Source organism: Salmo trutta, chromosome 21, assembly GCF_901001165.1.
Source record: "Salmo trutta chromosome 21, fSalTru1.1, whole genome shotgun sequence".
Taxonomy (NCBI): domain Eukaryota; kingdom Metazoa; phylum Chordata; class Actinopteri; order Salmoniformes; family Salmonidae; genus Salmo; species Salmo trutta.
The window spans coordinates 255890-273437 of NC_042977.1; the positions used below are offsets into that span (position 1 = coordinate 255890).

Below are 17548 nucleotides of genomic sequence, written 5' to 3' on the forward strand. Positions count from 1 at the left end.
GCTCTGAGACAGGATTGTGTCTCATGACAGACTGACCGCTTCTTCTCTAAACCATCTTAACTGATATATTTTCAATTTCCAAAATATTGTATTTTTAGCTGCTTGAAAAACCTAAAGTAAAAGACTCAAAAACAAAACTTAAGAATGGGAAGCATAGAAATCGAGCATATAGAACAGATCAACCGCTTGTTAGACTTGCTTTCAATGAGAATGACAGATCTATAACTAACTTTTCTATCAATTGGTCGGGTCGCCCAAAATGTTACATATTGCAGCTTTAACGAACATTGCGCTAGAACAACAATTACCTAGCTATAACAGGAAGACATTTGAAGGAAAAGCAGCTAACCCAGTAATCCAATAAAAAGTATATTATTGCATTGGTTTGACATTGACATCTAGCTAGCTAGCTAATCAAGATAAAAAGGTGAGCTCTCAGATTCTCTCTCTGTAGCAGTTAGCTCTAATCTCATCGGAGCAACTGCACATAATCTTCCCCATCCCCTCTTGCCCTGATTCTACAGGGAGCTAGCCTCTCTCCTCAAAACATTATTAGCAAGCTAGATAATGTTAGCCAACTTGAGCAGAGATCTCAGCTAACTTAAAAAGCCAACCAACTACACACCAAAATACACAAATGTTAGTCTCAACCAAATGACAAGTATGCTGAACAAAAATATAAACGCATGTAAAGTGAGCTGAAATAAAATATCCCAGAAACGCTCCATACACACAAAAAGCTCCAAGACCTCCACATCAGGCTTATTCACCTGTGTGTGTGGGGGGGATGGTGTCACCCCTTTGTATGTCCTCAGAGTGTGCAAAGCTGTCATCAAGACGAAGGGTGGCTACTTTGAAGAATCTGAAATATCTTTTGATTTGTTTAACACTTTTTTGGTTACTACATGATTCCATATGTGTTATTTCATAGTTATGATGTCTTCACTATTATTGTGCAATGTAGACAATAGAACAAAAATTAAGAAAAACACTTGAATGAGTAGGTGTCCAAACTTTTGACTGGTACTGCATATATATCAATTGATTCTTGAAGAATATAACTCATGAGCTTAGTTCAACTGTCACACTCCATGAGAACCCAAATTATAAGCTTGATTTTCTCCAATGTTTGTAAATGTAAACAAACACTGTATAGCCTCATAACATGGTTAAAACAATAATTTTGATATCATGGATGGTCAGTCCTTGCATCCATAGCTGTCTATTAATCCGAGAGTGGTTACATTTCTCCAGGCCCATCCCTCATCGTTTTACCAAAACAGAGGTGGGGCGACCGTTTTGTTTCTGTTTCATCTGTGGATTTGCCCTTTGAACAGCAAGGTAAAGTGTCACCAACAAAAATGTAAACAATAGGCCTATAGCAAATTTTGCATAAGGCATTCATTTTTCACATGTAAATAGCACCTTTCAGTAGTGCTTAAAGCTTGCCATTCCATGAGCACAGCATTTATTTTTCAACTAGAATCATTAGGCCCAAACAGTCATTAATGACAACAAAATCATAAAACAACAGAGTAGGGCTGGCTAATAAGTATTTCGTTTTGGGGTTATGCTCAGGTAAAAAACAATTTGGCTAATCTATACTTCCATATTTCCAAGTCCTATTCTTGAAGATCAATGGGTATAATTGTATCATTATATGTAGTAGAAAGCGATGGGTTAGAAGAAGCCTACTTAACCAACCCATAAAGTTAAATTTAAAATCCATATGGCCAGCTATGTAAACTTTAACATTGATTTATCCTGCAATAGATGTCGTTCAATTGGTAACGCCTTGTAATGCCTCTTAATGGGAAAGTATTCTAAAAGTAACTGAATGTAATCAGATTACGTTACTGAGTTTGGGTAATCCAAAAGTTACATTACTGATTACAATTTTGGACATGTAGTTACTGTAACAGATTACATTTAGAAAGTAACCTATCCAACCCTGCATTTACAGCATAAGCCCAGGTCAGCTTGTCATCAAACACCCTTGTCCCTGGAAGGAGTTTAACATGTAAACAGAGTTTTAAAAAAATGAATAATTTCCATCAAATACAATATACAAATATAATACACATTGATGAATGTCCCTTTAAAGCCCATTCCCTGATCTGAATCAGTCACAGGAACAGGAGAGAAGGGGGGGGGGCAGACGCAGGACCAGAGAGGGCAGAGCTGGGTTGTGCAGGGGAAGACGCAGGACCGGAGAGGGCAGAGCTGGGTTGTGCAGGGGAAGACGCAGGACCGGAGAGGGCAGAGCTGGGTTGTGCAGGGGAAGACGCAGGACCGGAGAGGGCAGAGCTGGGTTGTGCAGGGGAAGATGCAGGACCGGAGAGGGCAGAGCTGGGTTGTGCAGGGGAAGACGCAGGACCGGAGAGGGCAGAGCTGGGTTGTGCAGGGGAAGACGCAGGACCGGAGAGGGCAGAGCTGGGTTGTGCAGGGGAAGACGCAGGACCGGAGAGGGCAGAGCTGGGTTGTGCAGGGGAAGACGCAGGACCGGAGAGGGCAGAGCTGGGTTGTGCAGGGAAGACGCAGGACTGGAGACGGCAGAGCTGGGTTGTGCAGGGGAAGACGCAGGACTGGAGAGGGCAGAGTTGGGTTGTGCAGGGGAAGACTAGGACTGGAGAGGGCAGAGCTGGGTTGTGCAGAGCCACACTCAGGGCTGTGGCTCTGCACAAAAATATACACACAACATGCAACAATTTCAAAGAGTTTAGAGTTACCGTTTGTTGTTGTTGAATGCCGAAACCTGAACTAAGACCTTGGTTTAAAAGCTGACTGTTTTTACATACTTTTATTTTGGATCCTGCGGCTCTGTTGGGCTAAATTGCTGTGAGCGCTGCTGTGTGTCCTGGGATCCTGCTAGATTCCGCATAGGGGGAGGGACACGAAAGCCCAGATGGTCATTTGAATGCACAAATATACCATGATGAGTTCCTGTTGCCCATTGTGGGGCCTATTTTTTTAAGATATGCATCTGTTGCTCACAGATATCTGTATTCACAGTCATGTGAAATCCATAGAATAATGCCTAATGAATTTATTTCAATTGACTGATTTCCTCATATGAACTGTAACTCAGTAAAATATTTTACTGTTGCGTTTTTTTATTTTGGTTCAGTATAGATGCATTTCAATGTTGTTTAACACAAAGTAAACAAAAACCTGATCCAATTTGCATATTCATACTGAGTTTGCAGCAAACAGAATGTTCGCCACAAGTTTCCCAGAATTGTTTGCCAGAAGTTCACAAGTTGCCACAAATTTACTGCAACAGTTTGCCACAAAACTAATTTGCATGTGAAAATATCAGTTTGTGGCAAATTGGCCAAAGGTTTGCCACAACTGTATGCCAGAAGCCTGTTTTTTCAGTAAAGGAAGTACCAAAACCCCTTGATATAGGGGAGGCACATCCAAGCAGATGAGGAAATTGGCTAGGATGGAAGAAATTATATAGTAAAACCTGCCAAAGAGCAAATGCAAACCTGGGAAAAAAACTCACTGCCCTCCCCTGTGCCCAATAAATAAAAACATATAACCCTCCCCAAATAAAAAAAGAAAAGTTTGACAAACCTTCCCTATTTTGGACCACCCCTCCCCAGTAAACTGCAATCTGTTCCTAACTAGTTGATCAATAAATCATGCGATTTATGTCAGTTGCTAGGTCTTTTCTAATGATAATGCTGGCTAGCTAGCTATGACTCCATACAGAGTCAAGCTAATGTTAGCTAACTAGCTAGCTTAAAAAATAGATTGGAAAATAACTTTACATAATCGATTTTGGTAGCTAGTATCAGACTACAAAGTCAGAGTTAAACTCTTAAAGCTGCAATATGTAACTTTTTGGGCAATCCAAATTCAAAAAGAACTGTGCATTATAGATCTGTCATTCTAATTGAAAGCAAGTCTAACATGCTGTAGATATGTTCTATGTGTGCTATTTCTATGCTTCCCATTCTTAAGTTTTTGGGTCTTTTACTTTCAGTTTGGTACACCAGCTTCAAACAGCTGAAATACTGTCACGTCCTGACCAGTATAGAGTATATTTGGTTATTGTAGTTTGGTCAGGACGTGGCAGAGGGTAGTTGATGTATGTATTATGGGGTTTGTCACTGGTCTAGGTCTGTGTTTCTATGAATAGTTAATTTGGGTTGGACTCTCAATTGAAGGCAGGTGTGTTGAGTTGCCTTTGATTGGGAGTCCTATATAGTAGGGTGTGTTTGTTTTTCGTGGGTAGTTGTTTGAGAGCACTGCTTTTTGTTGAGCCTGCTTTCACTGTTTCATGTCGCTAGTTTGTTTTCTTCCGTGGTGTTCGCATTATTTTATAAATAAATATGTTGAGCACGAAACCCGCTGCGCATTGGTCCCTTTCTACGACGACAAACACAACATTTTTGGTTATTGAAAAGATATTTCACAGCGGTTTAGAAGGTACAAGGATCGTCACATTGTACCATCTAAACTATTTGAATTTTATCAACCAGGAAATGGAAGAAGGATTTCTGCATATTGCAACTTTAATAACAATGACTTGGATAATAGCTTCCAAAAACATATTATAAAGAAGAAAAACACTTGCTACCTAGCCATAAAATAAAGATATTTAAACTTACCCGCCATGACTGCTAACAGCTGGGATTCATTGGTAGACATTGCATGATCAGTCTCAGTGGTAAACTCATAATGCATGTCATGATTGACCAAACTGGTCTCAGAGCATTTTGTATTATTCTGTACATAAATCTGAGAGCCTTCATTTACTATGTCATGTTACGTTTCGCATTAGTATTACATTTAATTTCTTTAAAACATTTTTTTTATTTTAACCTTTATTTAACTAGGCAAGTCAGTTAACAAATTCTTAATTGCATTATTTGCAATTTCATATGATATGTTATGAATTACAATTCCTATTATATGTTAGACATCTTACGAATGTAATGTAAGACATCTTACGAATTCTAGCTAGGTGGCTAAAGTTATCTAGCGGGCTAACGTTAGCTAGGCTAGGGGCTAGGGTTAAGTTTAGGAGTTAGGTTAAAGGGTTAAGATTAGGGTTAGGGGAAGGTTGAGCTAAGATGGTTAAGGGTAGGGTTAGGTTAAGGGTTAGCTAACATGCTAAGTAGTTGTAAAGTAGCTAAAAAGTAGAAAGTGGTTTAAAAGTTTCTAATTAGCTAAAATGCTAAAGTTGTCCGTGATGAGATTCGAACTCGCAACCTTTGGGTTGCTAGACGTTATCGTTATACGGCCACCCAACCACCCCTTTAATAGGTAACCCTCTGTCTTATGTAACCATAACAAACGTAACATATCATACTAATTAAAGTATCCTGGATTTACATTTACTATGCTTTGTCTACTCTATGAGACCAGGCTGGATTGACAGGTGGTTGAACCAGACAACACCACCCATGTGAGCTGTCACCAACCAACCAGTGTAGAGTATGCTGATCTATGAAAAATAATCAAATTGGTTAGAAGAAACAGGTGGTGGAAGGCTGGAGCAGGGAATGGCGTCCCTTGAGAAAGCAAGAAAGAGATGCATGTCAGGAGAAGTGCAGTAAGGAGACCTATACTTGAAGTTTAATGACTCCAACCTAAGTGTTTCAACCACTCCACAAAATTGTTAACTATAGTTTTAGCAAGTCGGTTAGGACATCTACTTTGTGCATGACACAAGTAATTTTTCCAACAATTGTTTACAGACAGATTATTTCACTTAAAATTCACTGTATCACAATTCCAGTGGGTCAGAAGTTTACATACACTAAGTTGACTGTGCCTTTTTAACAGCTTGGAAAATTCAAGAAAATTATGTCACGGCTTTAGAAGCTTCTGTTAGGCTAATTGACATAATTTGAGTCAATTGGAGGTGTACCTGTGGATGTATTTCAAGGCCTACAATCAAACTCAGTGCCTCTTTGCTTGACATCATGGGAAAATCAGAAGAAATCAGCCAAGACCTCAGAAAATAAATTGTAGACCTCCACAAGTCTGGTTCATCCTTGGCAGCAATTTCCAAACGCCTGAAGGTACCACGTTCATCTGTACAAACAATAGTACGCAAGTATAAACACCATGGGTGTAACGGACGTCGTCACAAGAAAACCAAGATGCAGCGGAGGTTGTGTGTTAATCTTGACATTTAATAAAAATGAACCACTACAAACAAAACACTTGATAGCAACGACATCAAACAGTCCTGTCTGGTCCCAACTGAAGAAAACAAAGAACGACAGTTTCACAGGCTACAATAATAACAGCAGTGCAAAATACAACTACCCACCATTAACAACCCCAAACACATACCTATATATAGGACTCTCAATCAGAGGAAAATAGAAACACCTGCCTCCAATTGAGAGTCCACACCCAAACCTAAACATAGAAATACTAAACTAGACAGAACGTAGAAAATACAACCTAGAACATACCCAACACCCAGAACTAACAAATCACACACCCTAAACACAACCAACCACCCCGAACCAACCAAAACAAATACCCTCTGCCACGTCCTGACCAAACTACAATACAAATAATACCTAAACTGGTCAGGACGTGACAATGGGACCACGCAGCCGTCATAACAATCAGGAAGGAGACGCGTTCTGTCTCCTAGAGATGAACGTACTTTGGTGTGAAAAGTGCAAATCAATCCCAGAACAACAGCAAAGGACCTTGTGAAGATGCTGGAGGAAACAGGTACAAAAGTATCTATATTCACAGTAAAACGAGTCCTATATGGAAATAACCTGAAAGGCCGCTCAGCAAGGAAGAAGCCACTGCTCCAAAACCGCCATAAAAAAGCCAGACTACGGTTTGCAACTGCACATGGGGACAAAGATCACACTTTTTGGAGAAATGTCCACTGGTCTGATGAAACTGTTTGGCCATAATGACCATCATCATGTTTGAAGGAAAAAGGGGCAGGCTTGCAAGCCGAAGATCACCATCCCAACCGTGAAGCACGGGGGGGGGCAGCATCATGTTGTGGGGGTGCTTTGCTGCAGGAGGGACTGGTGCACTTCACAAAATAGATGGCATAATGAGGTAGGAAAATTATGTGGATATAATGAAGCAACATCTCAAGACATCAGTCAGGAAATTAAAGCTTGGTCGCGAATGGGTCTTCCAAATGGACAATGACCCCAAGCATACTTCCAAATTTGTGGTAAAATGGCTTAAGGACAACAAAGTCAAGGTATTGGAGTGGCCATCACAAAGCCCTGACCTCAATCCTATAGAAAATGTGTGGGCAGAACTGAAAAAGCGTGTTCGAGCAAGGAGGCCTACAAACCTGACTCAGTTACACCAGCTCTGTCAGGAGGAATGGGCCAAAATTCACCCAACTTATTGTGGGAAGCTTGTGGAAGGCTACCCGAAAAGGCAATGCTACCAAATACTAATTGAGTGTACGTAAACTTCTGTCCCACTGGGAATGTGATTAAAGAAATAAAAGCTGAAGTAAATCATTTTCTTTACTATTATTCTGACATTTCACATTCTTAAAATAAAGTGGTGATCCTAACTGACCTAAAAGAGGGACTTTTTACTAGGATTGAATGTCAGGAATTGTGAAAAACTTAGTTTAAATGCATTTGGCTAAAGTGTACAGTGGGGGAAAAAAGTATTTGATCCCCTGTTGATTTTGTACGTTTGCCCACTGATAAAGAAAGGATCAGTCTATAATTTTAATGGTAGATTTATTTGAACAGTGAGAGACAGAATAACAACAAAAATATCCAGAAAAACGCATGTCAAAAATGTTATAAATTGATTTGCATTTTAATGAGGGAAATAAGTATTTGACCCCCTCTCAATCAGAAAGATTTCTGCCTCCCAGGTGACTTTTATACAGGTAACGAGCTGAGATTAGGAGCACACTCTTAAAGGGAGTGCTCCTAACCGCAGCTTGTTACCTGTAAAAAAGACACCTGTCCACAGAAGCAAGCAAGCAATCAATCAATCAGATTCCAAACTCTCCACCATGGCCAAGAGCCAAAGAGCTCTCTAAGGATGTCAGGGACTAGATTGTAGACCTACAAAAGGCTGGAATGGGCTACAAGACCATCGCCAAGCAGCTTGGTGAGAAGGTGACAACATTTGGTGCGATTATTCGCAAATGGAAGAAACACAAAAGAACTGTCAATATCCCTCGGCCTGGGGCTCCATGCAAGATCTCACCTCGTGGGGTTGCAATGATCATGAGAACGGTGAGGAATCAGCCCAGAACTACACGGGAGGATCTTGTCAATGGTCTCAAGGCAGCTGGGACCATAGTCACCAAGAAAACAATTGGTAACACACTACGCCGTGAAGGACTGAAATCCTGCAGTGGCCGCAAGGTCCCCCTGCTCAAGAACACATATACATGCCGTCTGAAGTTTGCCAATGAACATCTGAATGATTCAGAGGACAACTGGTGAAAGTGTTGTGGTCAGATGAGACCAAAATGGCACTCTTTGGCATCAAGTCAACTCGACGTGTTTGGAGGAGAAGGAATGCTGCCTATGACCCCAAGAACACCATCTCCACTGTCAAACATGGAGGTGGAAACATTATGCTTTGGGGGTGTTTTTCTGCTAAGGAGACAGGACAACTTCACCGCTTCAAAGGGACGATGGACGGGGCCATGTACCGTCAAATCTTGGGTGAGAACATCCTTCCCTCAGCCAGGGCATTGAAAATGGGTCGTGGATGGGTATTCCAGCATGACAATGACCCAAAACACACGGCCAAGGCAACAAAGGAGTGGCTCAAGAAGAAGCACATTAAGGTCCTGGAGTGGCCTAGCCAGTCTCCAGACCTTAATCCCATAGAAAATCTGTGGAGGGAGCTGAAGGTTTGAGTTGCCAAACGGCAGCCTCGAAACCTTAATGACTTGGAGAAGATCTGCAAAGAGGAGTGGGACAAAATCCCTCCTGAGATGTGTGCAAACCTGGTGGCCAACTACAAGAAACGTCTGACCTCTGTGATTACCAACAAGGGTTTTGCCACCAAGTATTAAGTCATGTTTTGCAGAGGGGTCAAATACTTATTTCCCTCATTAAAATGCAAATCATTTTATAACATTTTTGACATGCGTTTTTCTGGATTTTTTGTTGTTGTTATTCTGTCTCTCACTGTTCAAATAAACCTACCATTAAAATTATAGACTTATCATTTCTTTGTAAGTGGGCAAACGTACAAAATCAGCAGGGGATCAAATCCTTTTTTCCCCCACTGTATGTAAACTTCCGACTTCAACTGTATACTTGAATTACGGAAGAGAAATGGAGGGAAAAAGAGAGGCAGAGGAGGTCGAACAGAGAGAAGAAGGAAGAGGGTGAAGTTGAATTGGTTAAAAACTGAGGAAAAAAGGGAGATGGTTAGTTGAATTAATGGTAGAAAGTGTAAGCAGAGTGAGCTATATACTGGAACGAAGAGAGGAGGAGAAATGGAAGTGAATGAGGGCGAAGTATTGGAGGTGGTAGGTGTGGTGAAGTTCTTGGAGCCCGAGGCTTGCACCGAGGGTCAGGATTAAGATGAGTCTGTAGAAATTTTGGGTAAAAGTGGACCCTTGCCTTTTGGCTGATCCATTTGTGGTTTCAGGGTGGGTGAAAAGGGAGTTAGGCGATGTGGAATCGGTGTTTACGTGCTGCTGTGCGTATTGTTGCGAACTTTTTGTTGCTAACCTTACTTTGCTACCTATATCTCTTGACACATTGATGAAAATAATCATGGCCTCTAAACCTTCAAGCTGCATACTGGACCCTGTTCCAATTAAACTACTGAAAGAGCTGCTTCCTGTGCTTGGCCCTCCTATGTTGAACATAATAAACGGCTCTCTATCCACCGGATGTGTACCAAACTCACTAAAAGTGGCAGTAATAAAGCCTCTCTTGAAAAAGCCAAACCTTGACCCAGAAAATATAAAAAACTATTGGCCTATATCGAATCTCCCATTCCTCTCAAAAATTCTAGAAAAAGCTGTTAACGAAGCTACTCACTACCTTCCTGAAGACAAACAATGTATACAAAATGCTTCAGTCTGGTTTTAGACCCCATCATAGCACTGAGACTGCACTTGTGAAGGTGGTAAATTAGCTTTTAATGGCGTCAGACCGAGGCTCTGCATCTGTTCTCGTGCTCCTAGACCTCAGTGCTGCTTTTGATACCATCGATCACCACATTCTTTTGGAGAGATTGGAAATCCAAATTGATCTACACGGACAAGTTCTGGCCTGGTTTAGATCATATCTGTCGGAAAGATATCAGTTTGTCTCTGTGAATGGTTTGTCCTCTGACAAATCAACTGTAAATTTCAGTGTTCCTCAAGGTTCCGTTTTAGGACCACTATTGTTTTCACTATATATTTTACCTCTTGAGGATGTCATTCGAAAACATAATGTTAACTTTCACTGCTATGCGGATGACACACTGCTGTACATTTCGATGAAACACGGTGAAGCCCCAAAATTGCCCTCGCTGGAAGCCTGTGTGTCAGACATAAAGAAGTGGATGGCTGCAAATGTTCCATTTTTAAACTTGTACAAAACAGAGATGCTTGTCCCAAGAAACAAAGAGATCTTCTGTTGAATCTGACAATTAATATTGATGGTCGTACAGTCGTCTCAAATAAAACTGTGAAGGACCTTGACTTTACTCTGGACCCTGATCTCTCTTTTGACGAACATATCAAGACTGTTTCAAGGACAGCTTTTTTCCATCTATGTAACATTGCAAAAATCAGAAATGTTCTGTCCAAAAATTATGATGAAAAATGTATCCATGCTTTTGTCACTTCTAGGTTAGACTACTGCAATGCTCTACTTTCCGGCTACCCGGATAAAGCACTAAATAAACTTCAGTTAGTGCCAAATACGGCTGCTAGAATCTTGACTAGAACCCAAAAATTTGATCATATTACTCCAGTGCTAGCCTCTCTACACTGGCTTCCTGTTAAGGTTAGGGCTGATTTCAAGGTTTAACTGCTAACCTACGAAGCATTACATGGGCTTGCTCCTACCTATCTTTCCGATTTGGTCCTCCCGTACATACCAACACGTACGCTACGGTCACATGACGCAGGCCTCCTAATTGTCCCTAGAATTTCTAAGCAAACAGCTGGAGGCAGGGCTTTCTCCTATAGAGCTCAATTTTTATGGAATGGTCTGCCTACCCATGTGAGAGACGCAGACTCGGTCTCAACGTTTAAGTCTTTATTGAAGACTCATCTCTTCAGTAGGTCCTATGATTGAGTGTAGTCTGGCCCAGGAGTGTGAAGGTGAACGGAATGGCACTGGAGCAATGAACCGCCCTTGCTGTCTCTGCCTGGCCGGTTCCCCTCTCTCCACTGGGATTCTCTGCCTCTAACCCTATTACAGGGGCTGAGTCACTGGCTTAGTAGGTAGGTGGGTTTTAAAGGAGTCTATGGGTTATTGTAGAGTATTTGTGGATTTGTTTTAAGCAAAGTATAATGGAGTTATACTCCAGTCTAGTTGGTGGCAGTAATGCAACATTTATTTGATGCCACAGTCACTAAACCTCATAGAAGAAGAAACAGGTCCCACCTCCCAGAGCTCATGCTCTCTCTCGCCTTACTTGCAAATGGCTGTTTGCACATCTACCAATATTTTTGTCATTGTAGGGCGCAAAAGTACAGCTAAAAGTCTGAGCGCGTGAAATTGACATGTGAGGCAATTGTTGCGCAAATTCATTTTTTTCATGTTCACAACTCATCAGTTACACGTTTGAGTATATGTGTTTACAACTACAGAGTATTATTTCATGTTCACAATTCATCAGTGACACACTTACAAATGTATTCTACACGCTGAAATCATTATGTGAATGATTTCCCTCACACTTCTGTTTCTCTTCACAGGGCCGAGGCATGCGCAAAGCTCTCCTTGTTTATTTTCGTCACTAACGCGGGGAGGGACATGGCGTGCGTCCGCTAATGACAGACAGCAGATACGGTCGGTTAGGGCGAGAGAAAAAAACAAGGGGAAAAGATAAGCGGCTGCCAGAGCCTCTACAATAATTGCATTAACTGAATTGTCTCTCGGTGCCCAAAAGCTTGTTCTTGAAAAATCCTATCACCACATTTGGGTATGAGGACATCTGTCGCCCGTGCATACCATTTGTTTTGGAGGATTCGGGGACACAACTGAATCGGGGTTTTACAGCTGAAAGGGTGTAATTAAAGCTTGGATAGAGGGAAAGGTTGGAAATAGTGTGGAGAGGACTATAGGGCAGGACATTTCACCATATCCAACGGAGAAGGTTTTTAAAATTGTTATCTCATCGTGTGTTATTAAACAAAGGTTGATTCCGTAGCCTACAATTCCTATTTCAATCTCTAATTCGTGGTGTTGGTTTTTTGATCTTCCACTCATCTTTTTCCGTGGTAAAGGATGCCAGACCAGATATCGGTATCCGAGTTCCTCTCGGAGACCACCGAGGACTACAATTCCCCCACGACTTCCAGTTTCACCACCCGGTTGCAGAGCTGTAAGAACACCGTCAATGTTCTGGAGGAGGTAAGGCCGTCCATAAAAACCATAATTGGCAATGAGTTACGTGAATGTCATGCAATTGCCCATTTATCCATGGTCGGCTCTTGAAAGTGAATGAAATCGGCCCCAAATCTCTCTCGAACTGCTTCAACACAGCATTCATTATGCTCTACCTGTAGGGCAGGCTATGCTAGGCTACAATGCGTTCACGTTGTGCAATAGGGGCCATGCATTTCCCGCAGGGATGAGTGTTGGCATGCAGAAGAATGAATGGTCAGATAAGTCCATTGTTCTGGTAGGTCTATTTTAATATAGGATGGTAGTAGTAATTCCATACGAAACCAGGACAGAAAAAAAAACATGATTGGGGGGATTTTCACGAAATTAAATAAAACAACGTGGAGGAAGACTGTTGACATACATTTGACATCTGTATCTTAAAGCATAATTAAGAAATAATTGATCGAAGTTACCATATTTATTACATTTTGGGCATACCCGGCCTCCTTTTACAGGCGGCAGGTAGTTAAGAGGGTTGGCCAGAAACCGAAAGGTTGCTGGTTTGAATCCCCAACCCGACTAGGTAGAAAATCTGCCGATGTGCCCCTGAGCAATGCACTTATCTCTAATTGCTCCTGTAAGTCACTCTGGATAAGAGTGTATGCTAAATGACTTAAAATCTAAAATAGTTCACCCAAATTACAAAATTACATTTTGGTTTCCTTACCCTGTAAGCAGTCCATGTTCAAGGTGTGACAGCAATCCATGCTTTGGTTTAGTTTCCCTGGCACTGTTTCCACATGCTAATATTGGTCCCATGACTTGAATAGTATTTGTGCCACATGCTAAAATGTTAGCATCTGGAAACAGTGTCAGGGAAACTAAACCATAGTATGGGTTGCTGTCATGCCTTGTCCATAGACTGCTTACGGGGTAAGGAAACCAAAATGTCATTTTGTAATTTGGGTGAACTATCCCTTTAAGACTCCATAATGTTTAATCTGTAGGTGCTACAAAGCAACACTTGGTGTCATATGAAGCTTTAATATGAGTAGTATATTGATATCAATAAAAAAAAAAAATACATATAAAGATGTTGAAAACACAATTTGTGGCACATTTTTCTTTTATATTGTTGAACATAATATACTGTATGGGCATGTCAAAGTTCTAGAGTGGGATCTCTGCTACTTTAGACATATTATCCAATTTGCATTACCAACAGAATTAATGAGAATTGATAAAAAATGTTTGCCCTCTGCTAGTGATTTGCAGTATGTGCAATGATACAAGTAAAAGGTGGGCTGTGATTGGTAATATTGCCTACTATTCCAATTTCTCTGAATAAAATGGGCCATATCTTTAAAACTAGCAGAGATCCCACTCTGGAACTTTGATATGCCCGTAGAGCAGGGTTCCCACGCTGGCGGCCCTATTCGTTTTATCCCCCACCCCCATAAGTTTTTTGTTTTGTTTTTTAGAACAGTTAGGCTGTTTATGGCCATGGCAGTTCACATGTGCAGCAAAGCATAGGCTATGCAATGATTGTAAAATTATTTGACTCAAATATGCCACTGTACAGCGCAGCAAAGCTGTGTGATATTGCAATGCCATATACTGATAGGGTACACTTAACCCAGCCTAGTCGCCAGTGCTGTTTCCTAGGCTACATTGTATCAATCGATAATGTAGGCCTACAATTCCGCCTTGTCTGTTTTGTAAGAATTTAGGAATGTCATTCCCACACTGCTCGCTACACTACTTGTAACCATATAGCTTTGGATTGGCAGAGCAAACTGCCCACACCTCCTCTAAGTAAAAATGAGGGAGTTCGATTAGGCTAAACTGGGGTGCACTGGGTTATGGCCCGTGACGTGACTGGGCAAACCTGTGATGGAGCCCTTCTCTAATCGAACAGTAATCTGCACCGGTCATATTGTCACTAAGGCAGCATGTTGCATCGTTAAGGAACATATATTTTCCATAAAATAAATGTTTGAATTTTCAAACTAGTTTTCATTGTGAAGGCAGATAAAGCACATGGGGATTTTATTAAGCGCAAACCCTTATTCATGCAACAACTCTGAAACTCTCATTACTCTACTTTTGTGGCGGCAGGTAGCCTAGTTGTTAGAGCGTTGGGCCAGTAACCGAAAGGTTGCTAGATCGAATCCCCGAGCTGTCGTTCCTTGGCCGTCATTGTAAATAAGAATTTGTTCGTAACTGACTTGCCTAGTGAAATAAAAAATAATACTCCAAGTGCTTGACATCAGCTTTGAACGGGGTGTAACTAATGTGAAATGGCTAGCTAGTTAGCAGTGTTAAGTATAAATGACGTCACTCGCTTTGTAGTTGTGGCGGCATTTGCAGAGCGGTATGTAACGGTGCTTCTTGTAGGAAGTTGTTGATGTGATCAGAGGGTCCTTGGTTCAAGCCCAGGTTGGAGAGCAAGGAGAGGGACGGAAGCATTACTGTTACAGGGGCACTCATGCCTGGGAGGTAGCCCAGTTACAAAACGGATGCAATCACTTTTCACCCAGTGAAAACTCCTCCTACTCGGTGAACTGGGCCATGTTACTGAGGCTGTGCATGTGCTAGTTTATTAACGTCTCTGCCTCATTTCTAAATGGCTTAATATAAAAACTCTGAAAATGAACATTTTAAAATAGATATTTTTTTATTGGAGGCTAATTTAGGATGTAGGGTACAACCTAAGGACATTGCAGTAACACAAACATAATCATGACGCAGTCTACACATTGCAATGGGGCAAAACAACTGTTATTTCGCTTCTTAATGATCATGCAACACCCCGCGATTTGATAGACTGCACATGATTGAAATTTGTCAGAGTAGCCTGTTCTGCGTTTTTAACCACAAATAACATACATACACATGTTATTTTGCTTCTCAATAATCATGCAGCACAGCACAATTTGATTGCTACGCCAGAGTAGCCTGTTCTAAGTCTGGTGAACCGAACGATCTGCGCGTGTTGACCAGAGTTTGACAATGGGCTTGTTTGTTAAGTAGAGAATCCCACACATGGACAGAGGGTTCAGATGATCGGGAAGAGGTGACCAGACAATTTGGCCACGCAGCCATTCCGAAAATAATTTGTCCTCAGAAAAGGCATAGACAGAATGGGAGAAGCCAATAGGGAAGTTAGGAAGGACATAGAGTAGCCAACATGTTTTTACTGGGGAATTTGTGTATAAGCATTCTGTGTAGTGAAGTGAACCAGTGATGTGAAACAGCACAATGCAAATTCTTTAAATTATGATATATTAGAAGCTACAATGATGCTACAGTAATTTTAACACATGCATGTTAGCCCTGGTAGGCCGAACTGTGACCAATGTTCACCATGGAAAGAAGTAGAGCGTGCTCAACCAACGTGAGTAGAGGTGCAACCTAAAAATATGTAAACATCATTGGACAGGAAAAGGCATAACGTTCACTCACCATTAAAAATGTGTAGTTTTATTAAGCAAGTTTAAAAGATTGTTTTGGCCTTCATGGTCTTCTTTAGAATCTCTTGCTTAATAAAACAAAGAATATTTAATGGTGAGCCAGTGTTGCATCCTTTCCTGTCCACCAATGCTCACTATGCTCTGTAACCTATGCCTTTGTCCAATGAAATCCTAAAAAAAAGGGCTTGCAATGAGATCTACATCAGCTAATTGGTAACCTGTGGCAAATGCATTGGAATGTGAAGGAAGCTCACAGGTTGCTATGACGCAGTTGTCTGCCTATTATAGGCTATTTCTTTTCACTTTGAATCATTTTAATGCCTCTGTTCTGAGCCAACTGCAATTTTCCCAAGTCCCTCTTTGTTGCACCTGACCACATGACTGAACAGTAGTCCAAGTGCGACAAACGAGGGCCTGTAGGACCTGCCTTGTTGATAGCGTTGTTAAGAAGGCAGAGCAGCGCTATATTATGGACAGATTCTCGACATCGTAGCTACTGTTGTATCAATTAGAGGTCGACCGATTTTTGATTTTTCAACGGCGATAGCGATTATTGGAGGACCAAAAAAGCCGCTACCGATTAATCGGCCGATATTTAGATATTTGTAATAATGACAATTACAACAAAACTGAATGAACAATGTAAAAGTGCAATATGTGCCATGTAAAAAAGCTATCGTTTAAGTTCCTTGCTCAGAACATGAGAACATATGGAAGCTGGTGGTTCCTTTTAACATGAGTCTTCAATATTCCCAGGTAAGATGTTTTAGGTTGTAGTTATAGTAATTATAGGACTATTTCTCTCTCTACCATTTGTATTTCATATACCTTTGACTACTGGATGTTCTTATAGGCACTATAGTATTGCCAGCCTAATCTCGGGAGTTGATAGGCTTGAAGTGAAGTCATAAACAGCACAATGCTTAAAGCGTTGCGAAGAGCTGCTGGTAAACGCAATAAAGTGCCGTTTGAATAAATGCTTACGAGCCTGCTGCTGCCTACCACCGCTCAGTCAGACTGCTCTATCAAATATCAAATCATAGACTTAATTATAGTGTAATAAACACACAAATACGAGCCTTAGGTCATTAATGTGGTCAAATCCGGAAACTATAATTTCGAAAACAAAACGTTTATTCTTTCAGTGAAATACGGAACCGTTCCATATTTTATCGAACGGGTGGCATCCATAAGTCTAAATATTGCTGTTACATTGCACAGCCTTCAATGTTATGTCATAATTTTGTACAATTCTGGAAAATTAGTTCGCCATGAGCCATGCGGCCCAAACTGCTGCATACACCCTGACTCTGCATGCAATGAACGCAAGAGAAGTGATACAATTTCCCTAGTTTAATATTGCTTGCTAACCTGAATTTCTTTTAACTAAATATGCAGGTTTAAAAATATATACTTCTGTGTATTGACTTTAAGAAAGGCATTGATGTTTATGGTTAGGTACATTCGTGCAACGATTGTGCTTTTTTCGCAAATGTGCTTTTGTTAAATCATCCCCCGTTTGGCAAAGTTGGCTGTCTTTGTTAGGAAGAAATAGTCTTCACAGTT

General features: G+C 41.0%; 2 protein-coding genes across 10 annotated transcripts in view; one reads left to right on the forward strand and one right to left on the reverse strand.

The window, feature by feature from the left end:
• Positions 1 to 2122: 2122 nt before the first annotated feature.
• LOC115157700 (proline-rich protein 1-like) lies at positions 2123 to 2954 on the reverse strand. Its single transcript, XM_029706154.1, has 2 exons — positions 2932 to 2954; positions 2123 to 2585 (listed from the first exon to the last, which is right to left on the reverse strand). The coding sequence occupies exons 1-2, from the start codon at positions 2952 to 2954 to the stop codon at positions 2123 to 2125; spliced, it is 486 nt and encodes a 161-aa protein (XP_029562014.1).
• An 8928-nt stretch (positions 2955 to 11882) lies between these two features.
• asap1a (ArfGAP with SH3 domain, ankyrin repeat and PH domain 1a) overlaps positions 11883 to 17548 on the forward strand; it is a 210569-nt gene continuing 204903 nt past the window's right edge. For 7 of the 9 annotated variants that reach the window (XM_029703920.1, XM_029703922.1, XM_029703923.1 and 4 more), the window contains exons 1-2: positions 11884 to 12276; positions 12407 to 12533. In XM_029703920.1, the coding sequence (XP_029559780.1) occupies positions 12408 to 12533 (126 nt within the window). In that variant the 5' untranslated portion in view covers positions 11884 to 12276; position 12407. Of the gene's footprint in view, positions 12534 to 17548 lie in introns of all 9 variants that reach the window. The other 2 variants (XM_029703926.1, XM_029703921.1) reach the window with 2 other exon arrangements.